Consider the following 22,622-nt stretch of genomic DNA (forward strand, 5'->3'; position numbering starts at 1 on the left):
CAAAGTTAGAGTCCATGGAATAAAAGGGACAGGAACAGCATGGATGCAAAGTTGGCTGAGTGACAGAAATACACAGAGTAGTGGTGAAAGGTTGTTTTTCGGACTGGACGAAGATCTATTGTGGGGTTCCCCAGGGGTCGGTGTTAGGGCCCTTGTTTTTCTCGATCTATATTAATGATCTAGACTTTGGTGCACAGGGCACAATTTCAAAATTTGCAGATGACACAAAACTTGGAAGTATTGTGAACTGAGGAGAATAGTGATAAACCTTAGACAGCCTGGTAGAAAGGGCAGATGAGTGGAAGATGAAACTTAATGCAGAAAGGTCTGAAGTGATTCATTTTGGTAGGAAGAAGGAAGCAAGGCAATATGAAATGGTACAATTCTAAAGGGGATGCAGGAGCAGAGGGAGCTGGAGGTATATTTGCACAAATCACTGAAGGTTTCAGGGCAGGTTCAGAAAGTGGTTAATAAAGCAGCGGCATAGTGTACAAAAGCAAGGAAGTTATGAGAAACCTATATAAAACCCTGATTCGGCCTCAACTGGAGTATGGTGCCCACTTCATGGATAGATTGGAGAAGCCGGGGCTGTTCCCCAGGAGAAGAGAAGATTAAGAGGAGATTTGATAGAGGTGTTCAAAATCATGAGGGGTCGAGACAGAATAGATCGGGAGAAACTTACCACTGGTGGAAGGATCATAAACCGGAGGACACCAATTTAAGGTGATTGGCAAAAGAAGCAACGACGACATGAGGAAAGACATTTGTACACAGTGAGTGATTAGGATCTAGGAATGCTCTGCCTGGGAGTATGGTGGAGGTAAATTCAATCAAGGCATTCAAAAGCAAATTGGATAATTATCTGAAGGGAAGAGAGTGGAACTAGGTGAGTTGCTCTTCCTGAGAGCCAGCATGGACATGATGGGCTGAATGACCTCCTGTGTGCTATCCATTCTGTGATTCAATAATTTAGGAAATTGAGGCTTATTTTAATGGCTGTTACAGGACCCTACACTGAACAGTGATGAAGCTAATAGCAAGGTTGCAAGAGTGTTTTCTTCAGTCCTATTGTCTGGACAGTAGGAATCTAAGGGGTCAAGTAAAGGCTAGTCTAGTCATTCAGTTGCCACATACCGGGTATACCTTTATCAGCATTGATTGACAGCTACATGTAGTCCTTCTCGCATGTCTACCAAACATGACTCTTTAAATCTGGTTATTTCACAAGATTAATTGAACTGCAGGGATTAGAAATTCCTAGCTGGTGCTTCCATTCTTCTAAATTGGCACTGTCAGCATGGGTCCTCCCGACGTAAGAAATAAGAGCAGGAGTAGGCCATGTGGCCCCTTGAGCATCCTCCGCCATTCAATAAGATCATGGCTAATATGATTGTGGCCTGAACTCTACTTTCCTGCCTGTCCCCCATAACCCTTGACACCCTTGTAGATCAAAAATCTATCTAGCTCAGCCTTGATTATTTGCAATGACCCATCCTCCACTGCTTTCTGGAGAAGAGGATTCCAAAGATTAATGACCCTCAGAAGAAATTCCTCCTTATTTCCATGTTAAGTGAGAGACCTCCTATTTTGAAACTGTGCCCTCTAGTTCTAGATTCCCTCACGAGGGGAAGCATCCTCTCAGCATCTTCCCTGTCAAGCCCCCTCAGGAACTTATATATTTCAATAAGATCATTTCTCATTCTTCTAAACTCCAATGAGTATAGGCCCAACCTGCTCCACCTTTCATCAGAAGGCAACCTCTTCATCACAGGAATCAGCCTAGTGAACCTTCACTGAATTGCTTCCAATGCAAGTATATCCCTCCTTAAATAAGGTGACTAAATCTGTAAGCAGTACTCTAGCTGTGATCTCACCAGTGCCCTGTAAAGTTTTAGCAAGACTTCCCCATTTTTATACTCTCTATCCCCCTTTGCAATATTGCCCAACATTGAACAATAGCATGAACTGACCTATCACGGAACACAAATAGCTGACGAATAAAAGAAAGAACGTGTAATGACCTATAAGCAGTGAGATCCCACCTACATTCCCAATCTCCAACACATATAAACCTACTGTTTCCATCCGTTCCAGTTATTCCTCCAGATGACGGGCCATGTACGCTGCCAGTTTTCATATGAACTCATTTTCAAGGAAGCAGCTGCTGTTTTCAGAGCAAATTCACATGGTGTAAAACTATAAAATTGCCTTAGTCAACGATGAGATGAATCCCAGGCTGCTATGCGAGGCAAGGGAAGAGATTGCAGGGGCTCTGACACAAATTTTCAAATCCTTTCTGGCCACAGGAGAGCAGCCAGAGGACTGGGGAAAGCGAATGTGGTACCATTATTCAAGAAGAGTAGTAGAAATAAACCAGGTAATTACAGGCCAGTGAATCTAACATCAGTGGTAGGGAAACTTTTGGAAAAAATTCTGAGGGACAGGATTAATCTCCACTTGGAGAGACAGCGATTAATCAGGGATAGTCATCATAGCTTTTTGAGGGGGAGATTGTGTTTAACAAATTTGATTGAATTTTTCGAGGAGGTAACGAGGTATGTAGATGAGGGCAAAGCAGTTGATGTAGTCTACATGGACATCAGTAAGGCTTTTGATAAGGTCTCGCATGGGAGATTGGTCAAGAAAGGCGGCGCAGTGGTTAGCACCGCAGCCTCACAGTTCCAGGGACCCGGGTTCAATTCTGGGTACTGCCTATGCGGAGTTTGCAAGTTCTCCCTGTAACCGCGTGGGTTTTCGCCGGGTGCTCCGATTTCCTCCCACAGCCAAAGACTTGCAGGTGATAGGTAAATTGGCCATTGGAAATTGCCCCTAGTGTAGGTAGGTGGTAGGGTATATGGGATTACTGTAGGGTTAGTATAAATGGATGGTTGTTGGTCGGCACAGACTCGGTGGGCCGAAGGGCCTGTTTCAGTGCTGTGTCTCTAAATTAAATAAATAAGGTAAGAGCCCATGGGATCCAGGGCAATTCGGCAAATTGGATCCAAAATTGACTTAGTGGCAGGAGGCAGAGGGTGATGGTCAAGGGTTGTTTTTGCGATTAGAACCCTCTGACCAGTGGTGTACCACAGGGATTGGTGCTGGGACCCTTGTTGTTTGTAGTGTACATTAATGATTTCGATGTGAATATAGGAGGTATGATCAGTAAGTTCACAGATGACAGGAAAATTGGTGGTGTAGTAAATAGTGAGGAGGAAAGCCTTAGATTACTGGTCTAACAAGGCATGGGAATATGCAATGGATGGTAGGACCCGAGGAAGTACAAAGGGTCATTGGTGTACTTGTCCACAGATCACTGATGGCAGCAGCACAGGTAGATAAGGTGGTTAGGAAGGCATATGGGATACTTGCCTTTATTAGCCAAGGCATAGAATATAAGAGCAGGGAGGTTATGATGGAGCTGTATAAAACGCTAGTTAGGCCACAGCTGGAGTACTGTGTGCAATTCTGGTCGCCACACTATAGGAAGGATGTGATTGCACTGGAGAGGGTTCAGAGGAGATTCACTAGGATTTTGCCTGGGCTGGAGCATTTCAGCTATGAAGAGAGACTGGATAGGCTAGGGTTATTTTCCTTAGAGTAGAGAAGGCTGAGGGGGGACCTGATTGAGGTATACAAAATTATGAGGGACATAGCTAGGGTAGATAGGAAGAAACTTTTTCCCATAGCGGAGGTGTCAGTAACAAGGGGGCATAGATTTAAGGTAAGGGGCAGGAGGTTTAGAGGGGATTTGAGGAAAAATGTTTTCACCCAGAGGGTGGTTGGAATCTGGAACACACTGCCTGAAGGGGCGGTAGAGGCAGGTACCTTCGCAACATTTAAGAAGCATTTAGATGAGCACTTGAAACACCATAGCATACAAGGCTACGGGCCAAGTGCTGGAAAATGGGATTAGAATAGATAGGTGCTTGATGGCCGGCGTGGACACAATGGGCGGAAGGCCTGTTTCTGTGCTGTATAACTCTGACTCTGTGTTACCGCTCTCACTATCAAAGCCTTCAAGCAAGGTTTTATTACTAGTTTTGTTATATTCTATGCTGATTGAAATGCAAGACAATTTTATTTCTAGCAGATTGTCTACCAATTCTTGCAGATTCTCAACATAAAATTTGCGTTTTTAAACTCCACGTAACACTGCAAAAGGCTTATTTGATAATTAGTTAACCATGCAATGTTTTCACAGTGGGAATAAGTCATTATGCCATGGAGTAAAGCTTTCTCAGAAACAAAAGAAGATGATTGCCATGGCAGCTAAAGAGCCAAGCACAAACAGCAGATTGGACAGCACACCCTTGAAATCAAATCTGACTACACCGTTAACCCCATCAAAGACAGGAAATGCTTGGTAAGATCACAAACATCAAACTTGGTTAGTGTTTTACTTGTGATGATTTATTTTTCCTCCCCTTGTCAGCTGCATTTTGCATGTCACTTGCAATAAGTACATTTGCTATTTTATGAGTCAGCGTTGAAAGTTCTGGAAGATCTGTGGCCTAGATACTCAAATGGAAACGTGGAATTTGAAAACTGGATGTCAAATGCCTTGTTAAATAAACTAGGCCCCCTGCTTTTTTGTAACACACAAGGACTTATGTTTTAATCATTTTTGTTTGATCACTCAATCATTTTAGTAATAAACTTGTTAACTGTTGCACTTCATACTTTCATTTAGGGCTGCTCTATTCAATGGTCTCTCCTCCCCAAAGTTGTTACGTGACTTACTGGTGGAAGAAAAGTCAGCAGAAAAAGCAGGTGACTTGCTGCCTTCCAACTCATGGGAAAATAATTCTCAACAACAAGAGCAGCCTAGCAACAAATATGTGCAACATACCAGGTGAAGAATTCAAGAAAAGCTGTTTACCTTTAAAGTCAGTTTAATGAATTGATAAATAAACTCAATACTTAAATCAGTATATGGCGAACTTTACAGCTAATGAAGATGCAGTACAAATGCTGCCATAGATCTTCTAATTTCAAAAGTCACTCCCTCAAGGAAAAAAAAATCTTCAGCTATAACTGCATCACTGATCCTTTCAGCACTCTACTGTTATAATTCTGAATGTGCACAGCATTTAAAAGTGATCACTCGAAATTAAATTTTGCTAGTCTTCCAATTTGATATTCAAACAGTGGCTTTAGATCATGATTATGTTTGAAATTGTACCTTTTGTGACTACTATTGATTTCTGTGCAAACAGCGCAACCTTTTTATGAAAACAAAACCTTTATCTCTTTACCTGCCCACAATGCCACTTAAGCAGAGGTTATTTTCTCCTCCAGTTACAAAATAAGCAGTTTCCCCATTTAAGAGGATGAAAAGGCTCTGATATTTCTTGGAGTTGTGTAAAAGTGACACAGAGAGACTCTCCCTCTCTCTTATTGTCATTTACAGTGAGGGGATGTTTATGCAGCTTTACAGGAAAATGCATGTGACAAATTTTCCAGGAGAGAACTAATTTAAATCTTGCCTCAGTTAAACATTCATGAAGAAGTTCATGTGTCAACATCCATTGAATATTCTACACTATAGTTTCATAATTCTCCAGTTGACTCTTTACTGATTACCACGTACAATGTTTTGAGTAAAGTATTTAAATTCAACAGCTTGGTATCAGGTCAGAAATAATTTGATACCTTGTGCATACCTTTTCCCTGCTGTCAGTTATGAATTTTGATTTGAGAAATGTTTTGATATATACCTGAAATTTATCAGTTAAAGTAATATAGTATTTGATGAAAATGGCAATGCTTAAGTTTATGTAATACGTTGCTTTTTGACTAATTACAATATGTATTGCAAATGTAGATGATTTCATTTCACTGATTAGTCAGATGGTGAAAAGTAAGTATGCATTTAGAAAAATTCATTCATGGTTTGAGAGCATCGCTGACCAGGCCAGCATTAGTTGTCCATCTTGATTTTTTTTTTATTCGTTCATGGGAAGTGTGCGACACTGGCAAGGCCAGCATTTGTTGCCCATCCCTAATTTCCCTTGGCAATTGAGTGGCTTGCTAGGCCATTTCAGAGGGCAGTTAAGAGTCAACCACATTGCTGTGGGTCTGGAGGCGCATGTAGGCTAGACTGGGTAAGGACGGCAGATTTCCTTCCTTAAACAACTTTAGTGAACCAGATGCGTTTTTACGACATTCGATAGTTTCATGACACCCTTACTGAGACTGCGTTTCAATTCCAGATTTTTTTATGTTAATTAATTGAATTTAAATTCCACCAGCTACCGTGGTGGGAGTTTGAACCTGTATCCCCAGGGAATTAGCCTGGGCCCCTAAAGTGCAGTGACTACTAATCCAGTGATGTTACCAATACACCATCACCTCCCTAACCTTGAGACAGTGGTGATGAACTGCCTTTACTATCAAAGGGTTCACCTTGACTCCTACCATTTTTCTTCAATAATCTTGAGGAGGGTACAAAGACAATTAATTCTTTGTCAGTTTTTCTCTTCCTTCCATCCCAGTATCAAGCTAAATATAGGGAGCTCACCGGCATAAATCTGTCAGCTAAGGTTTGCAATCCCGTGATTGTGGCCTCGATTCCCATCCTATTCATGTATTTGTTCAAGATGCCTCTTAAACGTCTCTATGGTACCTGCTTCCACCACCTCCCCCGGCAACAAGTTCCAGGCACTCACCACCCTCTGTGTAAAGAACTTGCCTCGCACATCCCCTCGAAACTTTGCCCCTCTCACCTTAAACCTATGTCCCCTAGTAACTGACTCTTCCACCCTGTGAAAAAGCTTCTGACTATCCACTCTGTCCATGCCGCTTATAACTTTTTGTAAACCTCTATCATGTCGCCCCTCCACCTCCGTCGTTCCAGTGAAAACAATCCGAGTTTATCCAACCTCTCCTCATAGCTAATGCCCTCCAGACCAGGCAACATCCTGGTAAATCTCTTCTGTACTCTCTCCAAAGCCTCCACGTCCTTCTGGTAGTGTGGCGACCAGAATTGCACGCAATATTCCAAGTGTGGCCTAACTAAAGTCTGTACAGCTGCAGTATGACTTGCCTATTTTTATACTCTATGCCCCAACCGATGAAGGCAAGCATGCCGTATGCCTTCTTGACTACCTTATCCACCTGCATTGCCACTTTCAGTGAGCTGTGGACCTGTACGCCCTGATCTCTCTGCCTGTCAATACTCCTAAGGGTTCTGCCATTTACTGTATACTTACCACCTGCATTAGACCTTCCAAAATGCATTACCTCACATTTGTCCGAATTAAACTCCATCTGCCATTTCTCCGCCCAAGTCTCCAACCGATCTATATCCTGCTGTATCCTCTGACAATCTTCATCACTGTCCGCAACTCCACCAACCTTTGTGTCGTCCGCAAGCTTACTAATCAGACCAGCTACATTTTCCTCCAAATCATTTATATATACTACAAAGAGCAAAGGTCCCAGCACTGATCCCTGCGGAACACCACTAGTCACATTCCTCCATTCAGAACAGCACCCTTCCACTGCTACCCTCTGTCTTCTATGACCGAGCCAGTTCTGTATCCATCTTGCCAGCTCCTCTCTGATCCCATGTGACTTCACCTTTTGTATCAGTCTGCCATGAGGGATCTTGTCAAAGGCTTTACTGAAGTCCATATAGATAACATCCACTGCCCTTCCTTCATCAATCATCTTTGTCACTTCCTCAAAAAACTCAATCAAATTAGTGAGACACGTCCTCCCCTTCACAAAACCATGCTGCCTCTCGCTATTAAGTCCATTTGTTTCCAAATGGGAGTAAATCCTGTCCCAAAGAATCCTCTCTAATAATTTCCCTACCACTGACGTAAGGCTCACCGGCCTATAATTTCCTGGATTATCCTTGCTACCCTTCTTAAACAAAGGAACAACATTGGCTATTCTCCAGTCCTCTGGGACCTCACCTGTAGCCAATGAGGATGCAAAGATTTCTGTCAAGGCCCCAGCAATTTCTTCCCTTGCCTCCCTCAGTATTCTGGGGTAGATCCCATCAGGCCCTGGGGACTTATCTACCTTAATGCTTTGCAAGACACCCAACACCACCTCCTTTTTGATAATGAGATGACTGAGACTATCTGCACTCCCTTCCCCAGGCTCATCATCCACCAAGTCCTTCTCCTTGGTGAATACTGATGCAAAGTACTCATTTAGTACCTCGCCCATTTCCTCTGGCTCCACACATAGATTCCCTTCTCTGTCCTTGAGTGGGCCAACCCTTTCCCTGGTTACCCTCTTGCTCTTTATATACGTATAAAAAGCCTTGGGATTTTCCTTAATCCTGTTTGCCAATGACTTCTCATAACCCCTTTTAGCCCTCTTGACTCCTTGCTTAAGTTCCTTCCTACTGTCTTTATATTCCTCAAGGGAATGTCTGTTCCTAGCGTTCCAGCCCTTACAAATGCTTCCTTTTTCTTTTTGACTAGGCTCACAATATCCCGCATTATCGAAGGTTCCCGAAACTTACCAAACTTATCCTTCTTCCTCACAGGAACATGCTGGTCCTGGATTACAATCAACTGACGTTTAAAAGACTCCCACATGTCAGATGTTGATTTACCCTCAAACAGCCGCCCCCAATCTAAATTCTTCAGTTCCTGCCTAATATTGTTACAATTAGCCTTCTCCCAATTTAGCACCTTCACCCGAGGACTACTCTTATCCTTATCCACAAGTACCTTAAAACATATGGAATTATGGTCACTGTTCCCGAAATGCTCCCCTACTGAAACTTCGACCACCTGGCCGGGCTCATTCCCCAATACCAGGTCCAGTACGGCCCCAACCCTAGTTGGACTATCTACGTATTGTTTCAAGAAGCCCTCCTGGATGCTCCTTACAACTTCTGCCCCATCCAAGCCCCGAGCACTAAGTGAGTCCCAGTCAATATTCTTTCTTTTTTTCTTTTGGGCCGCCTTATCTTGAGAGACAATGGATACGCGCCTGGAGGTGGTCAGTGGTTTGTGAAGCAGCGCCTGGAGTGGCTATAAAGGCCAATTCTAGAGTGACAGGCTCTTCCACAGGTGTTGCAGAGAAATTTGTTTGTCGGGGCTGTTGCACAGTTGGCCTCTGTCTTTTTTCCTGCCAACTACTAAGTCTCTTCGACTCGCCACATTTTAGCCCCGTCTTTATGCATGCCCGCCAGCTCTGGCGAACGCTGGCAACTGACTCCCACGACTTGTGATCAATGTCACAGGATTTCATGTCGCGTTTGCAGACGTCTTTAAAGCAGAGACATGGCCGGCCGGTGGGTCTGATACCAGTGGCGAGCTCGCTGTACAATGTGTCTTTGGGGATCCTGCCATCTTCCATGCGGCTCACATGGCCAAGCCATCTCAAGCGCCGCTGACTCAGTAGTGTGTACAAGCTGGGGATGTTGCCCGCCTCGAGGACTTCTGTGTTGGAGATACGGTCCTGCCACCTGATGCCAAGTATTCTCCGGAGGCAGAGAAGATGGAATGAATTGAGACTCTTGTATGTCGCTCTTGGCTGACATACGTTGTCCAGGCCTCGCTGCCATAGAGCAAGGTACTGAGGACACAGGCCTGATACACTCGGACTTTTGTGTTCCGTGTCAGTGCGCCATTTTCCCACACTCTCTTGGCCAGTCTGGACATAGCAGTGGAAGCCTTTCCCATCAAAGCTTGTTGATTTCTGCATCTAGAGACAGGTTACTGGTGATAGTTGAGCCTTGGTAGGTGAACTCTTGAACCACTTCCAGAGCGTGGTGGCCAATATTGATGGATGGAGCATTTCTGACATCCTGCCCCATGATGTTTGTTTTCTTGAGGCTGATGGTTAGGCCAAATTCATTGCAGGCAGCCGCAAACCTGTCGATGAGACTCTGCAGGCACTCTTCAGTGTGAGATGTTAAAGCAGCATCGTCAGCAAAGAGGAGTTCCCTGATGAGGACTTTCCGTACTTTGGACTTTGCTCTTAGACGGGCAAGGTTGAACAACCTGCCCCCTGATCTTGTGTGGAGGAAAATTCCTTCTTCAGAGGACTTGAACTTATGTGAAAGCAGCAGGGAGAAGAAAATCCCAAAAAGTGTGGGTGCGAGAACACAGCCCTGTTTCACGCCACTCAGGATAGGAAAGGGCTCTGAGGAGGAGCCACCATGTTGAATTGTGCCTTTCATATTGTCATGGAATGAGGTGATGATACTTAGTAGCTTTGGTGGGCATCCAATCTTTTCTAGTAGTCTGAAGAGACCACGTCTGCTGACGAGGTCAAAGGCTTTGGTAAGATCAATGAAAGCAGTGTAGAGGGGCATCTGTTGTTCACGGCATTTCTCCTGTATCTGACGAAGGGAGAACAGCATGTCAACGGTCGATCTCTCTGCACGAAAGCCACACTGTTCCTCAGGGTAGACGCGCTCAGCCAGCTTCTGGAGCCTGTTCAGAGCGACTCGAGCAAAGACTTTCCCCACTATGCTGAGCAGGGAGATTCCACGGTAGTTGTTGCAGTCACCGCGGTCACCTTTGTTTTTATAGAGGGTGATGATATTGGCATCGCGCATGTCCTGGGGTACTGCTCCCTAGTCCCAGCACAGGCATAGCAGTTCATGTAGTGCTGAGAGTATAGCAGGCTTGGCACTCTTGATTATTTCAGGGGTAATGCTGTCCTTCCTAGGGGCTTTTCCGCTGGCTAGAGAATCAATGGCATCACTGAGTTCTGATTTGGTTGGCTGTATGTCCAGCTCATCCATGATTGGTAGAGGCTGGGCTGCATTGAGGGCAGTCCCAGTCAATATAGGGGAAGTTAAAATCACCCACCACCACAACCCTGTTACCTTTACATCTTTCCAAAATCTGTCTGCATATCTGCTCCTCTACCTCCCGCTGGCTGTTGGGAGGTCTGTAGTAAACCCCCAACATCGTGACTGCACCCTTCCTATTCCTGAGCTCCACCCATATTGCCTCGCTGCATGACCCCTCCGAGGTGTCCTCCTGCAGTACAGCTGTGATATTCTCCTTAACCAGTAATGCAACTTCCCCACCCTTTTTACATCCCCCTCTATCCTGCCTGAAGCTTCTAAATCCTGGAACATTTAGCTGCCAATCCTGTCCTTCCCTCAACCAAGTCTCTGTAATAGCAACAACATCATAGTTCCAAGTACTAATCCAAGCTCTAAGTTCATCTGCCTTACTTGTTATACTTCTTGCATTGAAACAAATGCACTTCAGACCACCAGTCCCGCTGTTCTCCGCAACATCTCCCTGCCTGCTCTTTCTCTCCGTCTTACTGGCCTTATTTACTAGTTCCCCTTCATTTATTTCACTTGCTGTCCTACTGCTCTGGTTCCCACCCCCCTGCCACACTAGTTTAAACCCTCCCGAATGACGCTAGCAAACCTCGCAGCCAGGATATTTGTGCCCCTCCAGTTTAGATGCAACCCGTCCTTCTTGTACAGGTCCCATCTGTCCCTGAAGAGATCCCAATGGTCCAGATATCTGAAACCCTCCCTCCTACACCAGCTGTTCAGCCACGTGTTTAGCTGCACTATCTTTCTGTTTCTAGCCTCACTGGCACGTGGCACAGGGAGTAATCCCGAGATTACAACCCTAGAGGTCCTGTTTTTTAACTTTCTACCTAACTCCCTAAACTCCCCCTGCAGGACCTCATCGCTTTTCCTGCCTATGTCGTTGGTACCGATGTGTACCTCTGGCTGTTCACCCTCCCCCTTCAGAATGCCCCCTGTCCGTTCAGATACATCCTTGACCCTGGCACCAGGGAGGCAACATACCATCCTGGAGTCTCTTTCACGTCCACAGAAGCGCCTATCTGTGCCCCTGACCATAGAGTCCCCTAAAACTATTGCTCTTCTGCACTTTGTCCTTCCCTGCTGAACAACAGTGCCAGCCGTGGTGCCACTGCTCTGGCTGCTGCTGTTTTCTCCTGATAGGCCATCCCCCCAACAGTATCCAAAACGGTATACTTGTTAGAGAGGGGAATAGCCACAGGTGATTCCTGCACTGACTGCCTGCCCCTTCTAGCGGTCACCCATCTATCTGCCTGCACCTTGGATGTAACCACTTCTCTAAAACGCCTGTCTGTGACACTTTCTGCCACTTGCATGCTCCCAAGTGCATCCAGTTGCCGCTCCAACCGATCCATGCGGTCTGTGAGGAGCTGCAACTGGGTACACTTCCTGCAGATGTAGTCGTCCAGAACGCTGGAAGTGTCACGGACCTCCCACATCTCACAGGTGAAGCACTTCACCCCTCTAACTGACATTTCTAGCACTAATTAGGTAATTAATATAAAATAAATAAATATTTATTAAATCCTTACTAAATTGTTATAATTAACTATATGGTCCCTAGTGCTAGATTTCTACTATAAATACTAAATGCGAACTAAATACAGTAATCTCCTCCCTCTGGTTTAGTTGCTCTACTTATTAATTAGTTAATTAAGGGTTTTAATCAATTTTTATCAATGTTTTATTTTCAAATTCAGTACAGATTCCCTACCAGCTTTCCTGTGACGTCACTTTTAAGTTTTTTTTTACCAGAGGTAAGTTTTTTTTTATACTTACCGCTCTGGAACTCCACCCTCCGAGCATGCTCCGAGAATCTCCGAGATAAGTTTTTTATACTTACCGGTCCGGAACTCCGCCCTCCGAGTCTGTGATGTTGGTCTGGAACATGATTATGGTGTTTAACTGCTAAGCTGGTCTACTTCTAAGGCCACTGTTCAAGCACTTCCTGTAATGTGTAATAAAAACAAGAAATGCTGGAAATATTCAGCATGTCTGGCAGCATCTGTGGAGAGAGAAGCGTAGTTAACATTTCAGGTCAGTGACCCTTCATCAGAACTGGCAGATATTAGATATGTAAAAGGTTTTGAGCAAGTAAAGCGGGGGGTAGGGCAAGAGTCAACAAAATAGAAGGTGTTGATAGGACAGAGGGTCACAGAGAATAACTGACCAGAAGGTCATGGAACAAAGGCAAATGGTATGTTAATTGAGTGCTGAAAGACAAGCGTTAGTGCAGAGATGGTGTGAATAGACTGTAAAGCACTCCAAGCACAAACATAAAAAAAAACACACACAGTGGTAGGCACAGTAAAAACTAAACTAAAATAAATAAAAAGAAAAAATAACTAAACATAAAAAGGGGGGCCTGTCATGCTCTGAAATTATTGAACACCATGTTCAGTCCAGCAGGCTGTAGCGTGCCTAATCGGTAAATGAGATGATGTTCCTCAAGCTTGCGTTGATGTTCACTGGAACACTGCAGCAATCCCAGGACAGAGATGTGAGCATGAGAGCTGGGGGTGGGGTTGTTGAAATGGCCAGCAGCTGGGGTCATGCTTCCAGCCCGAGCGGAGGTGTTCTGCAAAGCGGTCACCCTGTCAACGTTTGGTCTCCCCAGTGTACAGGAGACCACATTGTGAGCAGTGAATACAGTATACTACATTGAAAGAAGTACAAGTAAATCACTGCTTCAACTGAAAGGCGTGTTTGGGGCCTTGGATAGTGAGGAGAGAGGAGGTAAATGGGCAGTGTATTACACCTCCTGCGATTGCAGATGAAGGTGCCGTGGGAAGGGGACAAGGTGGTTGGGGTAATGGAGGAGTGGACGAGGGTGTCGCGGAGGGAACGATCCCTTTGGAATGCTGATGGGGGAAGGGAGGGGGAAGATGCTTTTGGTAGTGGCATCATGCTGGATGTGGCGGAGGATGATCCTTTGGATCTGGAGGCTGGTGGTGTGGAAAGTGAGGACAAGGGGGAACCCTGTCGCAGTTCTGGGAGGAAGGGGTGAGGGTAGAGGTGTGGGAAATGGGCCGGACACAGTTGAGGGCCCTGTCAACCACCGTGGGGGGGGAATCCTGGATGGAGGAAAAAGGAAGGCATATCAGAAGCGCTGTCATGGAAGGTAGCGTCATCAGGGCATGCGCGGAGACGGAGGAACTGGGAGAATGGAATGGAGTCCTTACAGGAGGCCATGTGTGAAGAAGTGTAGTCGAGCTAGCTGTGGGAGTCGGTGGGCTTATAATGACGATTAATAGACAGCCTATCCCCAGAGATGGAGACAGAGAAGTCGAGGAGGGGAAGGGAAGTGTTGGAGATGGACCATGTGAAAGTGAGAGAAGGGTGGAAATTAGAAGCAAAATTGATAAAAGTTTTCCAGTTCAGAGTGGGAGCAGGAAACGGCACCGATACAGTCATCAATGTACTGGAAAAAGAGTTGGGGGAGGGGGCCTGAGTAGGACTGGAACAAGGAATGTTTGACATATCCCACAAAAAGGCAGGCATAACTAGGACCCATGCTAGTACCCATAGCAACACCTTTTACTTTAAGGAAGTGAGTGGAGTTGAAGGAGAAGTTGTTCAATGTGAGAACAAGTTCAGCCAGGCGGAGGAGGGTGGTGGTGGATGGGGACTGGTCGGGCCTCTGTTCAAGGAAGAAGTGGAGAGTCCTCAAACTGTCCTGGTGGGGGATAGAGGTGTAGAGAGATTGGATGTCCATAGTGAAGAGGAGGTGGTTAGGGCCAGGAACCTGGAAATTTTCAAAATGACGTGGGGCGTCAGAAGAGTCACGGATGTAGGTGGGAAGAGACTGGACCAGGCGAGAAAAGATAGAGTCAAGATCGGAAGAAATCAGTTCAGTGGGGCAGCAACAGGCTGAAACAATGGGTCTGCCTGGACAGTCCTGTTTGTGGATTTTGGGAAGGAGGTAGAAGCGGGCTGTCCAGGGTTGCGGGACTATGAGGTTGGAAGCTGTGGAGGAAAGATCTCCAGAGGAGATGAGATCAGTGACAGTTCTGTGGACGGTAGCTTGATGTACGTTGATGAGTCATGGTCCAGGGGGAGATAGGAAGAAGTGTCAGAGTTGGCGCTGAGCCTCTGCAAGGTAGAGGTCGGTACACCAGACGACAACAGCACCACCCTTATCTGCAGGTTTGATGACGATGTCGGGGTTAGACCTGAGAGAATGGAGTGTGGCAAGATCAGAGGGGGGCAGGTTAGAGTGAGTGAGGGGGGTAGAGAAATTGAGATGAAAAGATCAAGAGTGGGTAAGAGGCCAGAGGGAGGGGTCCAGGTAGAGGGGGAATGCTGGAGGCAGGTGAATGGGTCTGCTGGTCGGGGGGAGGACTCCTGTGATGTGTAGATGGGCAAAATGATTTAGAGTATACTTTTTTAGAGTAAAGGCTCAAATTTTTAGCCTTAGTTTAATTTTCTTTGCATCTTTCTTTCTTTGTACCTTTCCTTCCTTCAAGGAAAATCAGAAAAATGTTTGTATTTTCTGCTCCAAAGCTATGGGAGAGTGGGCAGGGAGATTCGTTTTGCATTTCTCTAGCAAAGGCCACATGGCCTCCTGTGCTGTAAATTTTTATGCTATAATTCTGGGACTACCTCCCGACATTCGTCAGCAATGTTGATACTGAAAGAAACAGCATTTGGAGCTAGCATTATAGGCATCAGTCAATATTGTTAACTTCTGTAGAGGTGTGTACTGTCAGTGGCTGGAAGAATTTCTACAAAGCTTCATTTTTATCTTGTTGACCAACATACTCTAACATTTTTTGTAGGGTACGGCCAATTCATTTCAGTGTGTGGGCCCAATTTTTTTTGCAGCCCCACACTTGCAATAATTTAAAGGAGCCAAGTTGTATGCGGCCTGAGTGAGAAATTTTGGGCCGTACAGCTTAAATGGAACATTGGTGATGACGCTGTACTTTCTGAAGGGCTTTTTCATTGTTGCAAAATGGACAGCTATGAACGCCTTGTGCTTGTGTTTTTAATTTTCTATAGAAAATCCAGTGTGAAAGGTCAGGGTATTTATTGGGTATGTTTCTCATTGTGCAGTACATTTGTTTTATTTGAATTTTTCTTAGATTGTTAAAGATACTGCTGATAGATGTTTACTAGATGTGGCTATGCCATATATCATGGAAATGAAATGGAAGGATATCTATGTCATTCAGTCTCTTAGTCTGAGACAAGGCATTTTGATCAAATGTGCTGAATGTGAATGATCCCTGTGCAAGCTGAAGACAGTCTTTGCAGAATTAAGAACCACTTTTGATTTTAACATGTTAAGTATGAATAAATGCATTTTGATCCATCTCAAAAGACTAATTTTCTCCATAGATATTCTATAATCTGAAAGTAAATAGTAAGCCCAGTCTCCAATTTCAGGATAAGCACAATTGAATCCCAAAATCCTGGAATCACAACAGGCATCCAGGTTTGCAAACCCTGTTGTAACTATAATTATTTATACCTCTTCTGCATTACTGACTTTTATTTGTAAACATATTTGTTAAAGAAAATAAATGTAAGGCTATATATTTGTGAATTTCTTTTTAATGTCTAGCCAATATAATTTTAGCACCATGAAAACTAGGCAACCTATAAATTGTCACTTCAAAATTTGCTGCTGCTAATGCAGTCAACACAAAATGTACTTGGATTTCAAAGGCTATATTAATTGCTTTCAATATATATGCATGAACTTAGGAAATAACTTTCGGCCTTTGAAAGACATCAGATTTAAATTATGAGTTATCCCCTTTACCTAACTGCATCTATTTTGCATTTCAGCAATTCTATTACAAGAGCAGTTAGGTCTAGTTGACCCTGTAAATTTGAAAGTCTATTAACTATAAATTCTTTCATTTATAACAGTCCTTGGTTAATGACGGTTGCTAAAAGTCCGCCAGCAATGACTCCGATCACTTTTGCAGCTATAGTGGAGGAGGAACGTCAGCAAGAAGCTGCACTTGTGAAGAGCAGGGAGAAACCACTGGCTTTGATTCAGGTAACGCTAATTGCAAACTGTCTGAGCACTAACAGTTTTAGAACATTTTATTGGAAAATTAAACTCCTTCTTGAGGTATTGACCAGAGCCGATTAATTCAGACAGAAGAAAATAAACATTTTCAGAGGTGACAACCATGTTTAAATTGGTAGTTGCATTAATGTGATCTTCATTCACACACTACACAATTGTCTAAGGAATAGATTTGTCAAAATGTGCATTTAGAAGCAAGGATAGTATAGAAACTTAGAATGAAAGAAATAGCGCAAAAGCAGGCCTTTCAATCCACTGAACTTCTGCCAGTGCTGGCTGTAAAGTTGAGTTATCTACTCTAATCCTTTGCCCTATATTTTCACTGTCCATTACTCACATCCTTCTATATTCTCTTTGCAAACATATTCCTCCTTTATAGTACCATATAGATCAAAAGTACTATTTTTTACTCGTGTCTCTATTTGTCTCGAGCTAAGGAACAAAGAAGGTGCAATTACATTGCTTGTGTCTAGAGGCCAACAACTCGCGGAAAGGATGCAGGGGAACAAATTTGCAAGGAAATTAGAGAGGTGCAAGAATTATAGAGTAGTTATAATGGGGGATTTTAATTATCCGAATATAGATTGGGATAGTAGTAGTGTAAAGGTAGAGAGAGGCAAAAGTTCCTAGAGTTAGTTCAAGCAAATTTTCCGCAGTATGTTTCCAGTCCAACGAGAGGGGAGGCACTGCTGGACTTGGTTCTTGAGAATGAGGTGGACCAAATGGATCAAACATCAGCAGGAGAACGTTTAGGGGACAGTGATCATTGTATTATAAGGTTTAGGTTGGCTATGGAAAAGGACAATCTCGAGTAAGACTAATTAACTGGGGGAAAGCCAACTTCAGTGGGATAAGAATGGATCTAGGCAGAATAAATTGCAATCAAAGGTCAGCAGGAAAAACGGTAATTGAACAGTGGGCTACCTACAAAGAAGAGATAGGTCGGGTACAGTCAAGGTATATTCCCGCGAAGGGGAAAGATAGACCAAACAAATCCAGAGCTAAACTCTCCTGTGGTTGGAACCAAACCTTGGATATAGGAAGATGGCTGTTAGAAGCCGATCACCTTAGTCCCCAGAATTCATTACAGGAGCTCTCCTGCACGCCTCATTGAACCAGGGTTGATCCCTGGCTTGATATTAATAGTAGAGTGAGGAACAGGGCCATGAGGTTACAGATTGTGGTGGAATATAATTCTGCTGCTGCTGTTGGTCCACAGTTCCTCATGAATGTCCAGCTTTGAGCTTCTAGATCTGTTCTGAATCGATCCCATTTAGCTTGGTGGTAGTGCCACACAACACGATGATGTTATACTCCGTGTGAAGATGGGACTTTGTCTCCACAAGGACTTTGCAGTGGTCAATCCTACCTATAGTGTCATGGACAGATGCATTTGCAACAGCTATATGGATGAGGGCAAGGTCAGTTAGATTTTTCCCTCTTGTTGGTTCCCTCACCACTTGTCGCAGGCCCAGTCTGGCAGATAAGTCCTTCAGGACTTAGCCAGCTTGATCCATAGTGGTGTTACTGAGCCACTCTTAGTGATGGGCCTTGGAGTTCCCCTTCCAGAGTATATTCTGTGCCCTTGCTCCCTTGCATCTTCCAGTTTCCAATTGGTGTTCAACATGGGCAGCACAGTGGCGCAGTGGTTAGCACCACAGCCTCACAGCTCCAGCGACCCGGGTTCAGTTCTGGGTACTGCCTGTGCGGAGTTTGCAAGTTCTCCCTGTGTCTGCGTGGGTTTCCGCCGGGTACTCCGGTTTCCTCCCACCTCCAAAAGACTTTCAGGTTGGTAGGTAAATTGGCCATTGTAAATTGCCCCTAGTGTAGGTAGGTGGTAGGAGAATGGTGGGGATGTGGTAGGGAATATGGGATTAATGTAGGATTAGTATAAATGGGTGATTGTTGGTTGGCACAGACTCGGTGGGCCGAAGGGCCAGTTTCAGTGCTGTATCTCTAAATAAATAAAAAATAAAATGGAGGAACACTAATTAATTAGCTGAGGGAGGGTAGTAGGTGGGAATCAGCAGGAGATTTCCTTGCTCATATTTGACTTGATGCCATAAGACTTCATGGGATCCTGAACCAATGTTGAGGGCTCCCTGGGCCACTCCCTCCTGACTATATACCACTGTGCTACCACCTCTGATGGGTCTGCCCTGCCAGTGGGTCAGGACACACCCAGGGATGGTAATGGAGGCGTTTGGGACATTGGTTGTAAGGTATGATTTGGTGAGTCTATGTCGGGCTGTTGCTTGACTAGTGTGTGGGACGCCTCTCCCAATTTTGCCACAAGTTTGCAGATGTTAGTAAGGAGGACTATGTGGAGTCGACTGGGTAGGGTGTGCCTGTGTTGTTTCAGTTGCCTAAGTCAATTTCGGTTGGGCCATCCAGTTTTTTTTATTCAACTTTTCTGTGGCGGTTTAATGCAACTGAGCAGCTTGCTAGGGCAGTTAAGAGTCAACCACATTGCTGTGGGTTTGATATCACATGTCGGCCAGACCAGGTAAGGACAGCAGATTTCCTTTCCCGAAGGACATTAGTGAACCAGGTGAGTTTTTACTACAGTCCAGTGGTTTCATGAAGATCATTGCTGAGACTGGCTGTTTATTCCAGATTTATTTAATTATCAAAGTTATGGATATGTAATGTGTATTTGAGCCATGATAAAAGCATGTTCTAGTGATGAATGTAAGAGACTGTTCCCAGTGGCTTTTCAACTGAGGAATTCAGTAAAAAAAGAACTACTGTAATGTGTTATCTCAATTTCAAAATGGAATCATTTTTATCCTCTATTTTCAGATTGAGGAATGTGCTATCCAGGATTTACTAATCCACTACCAAGCCTGTGACAACCCTGAGGAATTCATTATGATCGATAGATCACCACAAGGGCCCATAGCAACCCCAGTGTGGAGTAAACACTGATTTTTGTTTCTGTTTGACTGCAGCTAGCAACAACATATGGTCATGAAATTAAATTGGTCAGTGCTTACTCTGAAAAGGCTGCGTTTACTAAAGAACAGCAGATCAACTATTCTGTTGGCCCTCAAATACTGTTGAGGAAATGTTTTCATCTGAAATATATATCTTTACAGACCTTTTTCACTGACACAGTAAATAAGAATATAATTATTGAGTGCTTATCAGATACTGATATTTTGTTTTCTTTCCACTCCCCCCTCCCCCCCACACCTTCACCCACATACTTTCAAAGCATACTTCTAGTTGCAACAGCGCAAACTTGGTGACGGAGAATTCTTACAAGAAACAGTGGATAAATGTATGGGGAGCGATTGCTGAAGTGCTGATTGATGAGTCAATTAGAAAACATAGGTGCTACGAAAATCAAAATTATTTTAATGAGCCACTACATCTTTAAATAGCAGTGGGAGGAACATCAGGCCTATTACTTTGGGGCCTTGGCTAGCTCCAGCTCTTGTATAAAAGGTACTGAATTGGTTCAGTGGATAGAGAACCTGCACAGTTTGATTTCTAATTTCAGCTGTGCTGTTATAAGGAGGTATCATGGAGAATAGGTCCCTTTCCACAGCAAAGGGAAAATCAACCACGCATATCTCTTGACACCTGCCTGAAAGCAATATCGGAGGCTTAGAAGCATGTCACCCATTCTCTAAACTACAGTCTGGTAAAAGGAAAGTGGGAAGAATTTCATACATTGATTCAGCAATTAATAGTATTGCAGAATCACTGGCAACTACATTTAAACACTCATGGAACCCATTGAGAATCAGCATTGATTGCTGATGTTGGGGTAGCACATGTACAGATCTGTGTCATGAAATGCATGCTTTTACTGCCCTCCACAGAGTTGTAATAGTTTCAAAAATAATGAGCGAGATTCAATTTATTACACAAAAGCAAAAATAAACTCTCCAATACAATGTTGGTATGTTTTCTACAGAGCAGCAAAGCTAATGAAAGGCCAATTGCTGCTGCACATTTGTTTTAAACCTAATTTACATTAAACTCCAATCAATTGCCACTGGCACCAATGTTGTCTTTACCATTTTTGGTCTGGCTCCAGGCAAGCTGGTAGTTTCGCCTTCATGTGGACAGGCTTGCAATAGCAGACTTTAACTTGATGACACAAATGGCTGCTGTTTATATTTGGCAGTGGTGGCAAGTAGTGAGTACAAGTTCTAAGTGTTCGAAACCCCTTCTCGAGCAGCCCTGATGCCTCTGGCAGCAGTGACTTTGCATTTTTTTTTAACTTAACAGGACTAGACTGTAATTATGCAATTGAAGACATCCCTGCTAACTGTCATATGTTGAGATGTTATTATTCCAGTACAGTTCAAACTTTTATGTTGGTTTTCAGTAGTGCTGAAATAATTTCTAATGGGAAATCTGTTACGGTAATGCTATGCATGAAACAGAGAAACTTCAAAGCATTCTGTTTTTGCTGGTACACAGTTGAAGGTTTGGGCTTGCACTGAGTCTCTTGTCAGATTGAACATAATGCAAGCTGCTAGATTTTTTTTAGATGGTATAGTGCCTAGCTTTCCCATTATCTACATTATTTTAAACAACATAGCCATTTGTGTATTTGTCTTTGAAAGGACTTACTGTGGCTGTGTGATGGGCAATGTTGATCCTGCATGATTTGTTAATATGTTTGCATTTGCACAATTGAGATTGGAGCTGTTGACTTTTCTGTACCCTTGTCGAAACTGGTGTGTGATTTTGAGCTCTAGCAAGTAAAATGTCTGTTACTTCTAATGGATCACTTGGCAAATTTAACTTAACCACTTGTAAGGAGTGTCACCATGTAAAAGATAAATTAATTGGTGCAGGGGAAAACAAATGTACACTGCATCTTAAGTATTACATGATCCTTCAGTGTTTAAAAGAAAATATATTTTCATTATGTTCATGGAGTTTAGCCATGATGAATGGCAAGCTGGATAAAATGAAAGCAATAAATGTGTATCTGACTTGAAGATGTATTTTTGTTTAAACCACAATGCTATGTATAATCTTTCTTCAATACATGTTTTATTAACAGATATATTCGATTTCCCGGCCCCCCCACCCCCATTCGTTCAGTTTCAACATTTCAATGAACAGCCGATCATCTGAAAAAAACACTTGAACACTATCCTTTACAAGATTTTTACCATAGGGGGCCATCCTGGTCAGATGATTATTCTCCTTTCATAGGTAGCACTGCTAAAGACTGACTTTTTTTTAAAAAAAATGTTAAATGTAATTTTAATCTCTTGCAGAAGTGCAGTGGAACTTTTACAAGTATTTCCATTCACGTTTCAATACTTAAAAGTTCTGTAACTTTAGCAGAGATCTGAATTTTTCATATTTTCAGACTTCCAGGACACACTCAATCTATTCTGACTTTGGTAAGAAAAATATTCAGCCTTGAGGTTCTCCAACCACACTTTGTCATGATTATCCCAATGCAATTCAAACATTTATGCTGGTTTTCAGTAGTGCTGAATGTTAATGTCTGGATTAAATTACAGCAATATTTTTTAGGCTTTTGGCAGAGTGGCATTAATATCCTAATTAAATAAACTTGAGATTGCCTGAGAAGTGTTAATTATTCAGAGACATTTGGGAGTCACTTATCCAACTGGGAAAAATCACAATTGGTATCTTGTTTTTTTTCAAAAAAAAACATTCTTTCCAAGCATTGATGCAACAGAGGCTTAATAAAAAGGAAATTTGTTCTGGCAACTGGGTAGCTTGCTAGACTGCTGCACAACAACAACTTGTTTTTACTTGGTACCTTTAATGTAGTAAAATCCTTAAGGCCCTTCACAG

The 22,622-nt window shown here is 43.5% G+C and overlaps 1 protein-coding gene across 1 annotated transcript in view; it reads left to right on the forward strand.

The window, feature by feature from the left end:
- Positions 1-21,784, forward strand: part of ibtk (inhibitor of Bruton agammaglobulinemia tyrosine kinase) — a 161,905-nt gene extending 140,121 nt beyond the window's left edge. Inside the window, exons 25-28 of the mRNA XM_068026679.1 lie at positions 4,202-4,363; positions 4,691-4,852; positions 16,655-16,787; positions 19,623-21,784. Of these exons, the coding sequence (XP_067882780.1) occupies positions 4,202-4,363; positions 4,691-4,852; positions 16,655-16,787; positions 19,623-19,748 (583 nt within the window). The 3' untranslated portion in view covers positions 19,749-21,784. The remainder of the gene's footprint in view (positions 1-4,201; positions 4,364-4,690; positions 4,853-16,654; positions 16,788-19,622) is intronic.
- Positions 21,785-22,622: the final 838 nt, after the last annotated feature.

This window comes from Heterodontus francisci, chromosome 3, assembly GCF_036365525.1.
Source record: "Heterodontus francisci isolate sHetFra1 chromosome 3, sHetFra1.hap1, whole genome shotgun sequence".
Classification (NCBI taxonomy): Eukaryota; Metazoa; Chordata; class Chondrichthyes; order Heterodontiformes; family Heterodontidae; genus Heterodontus; species Heterodontus francisci.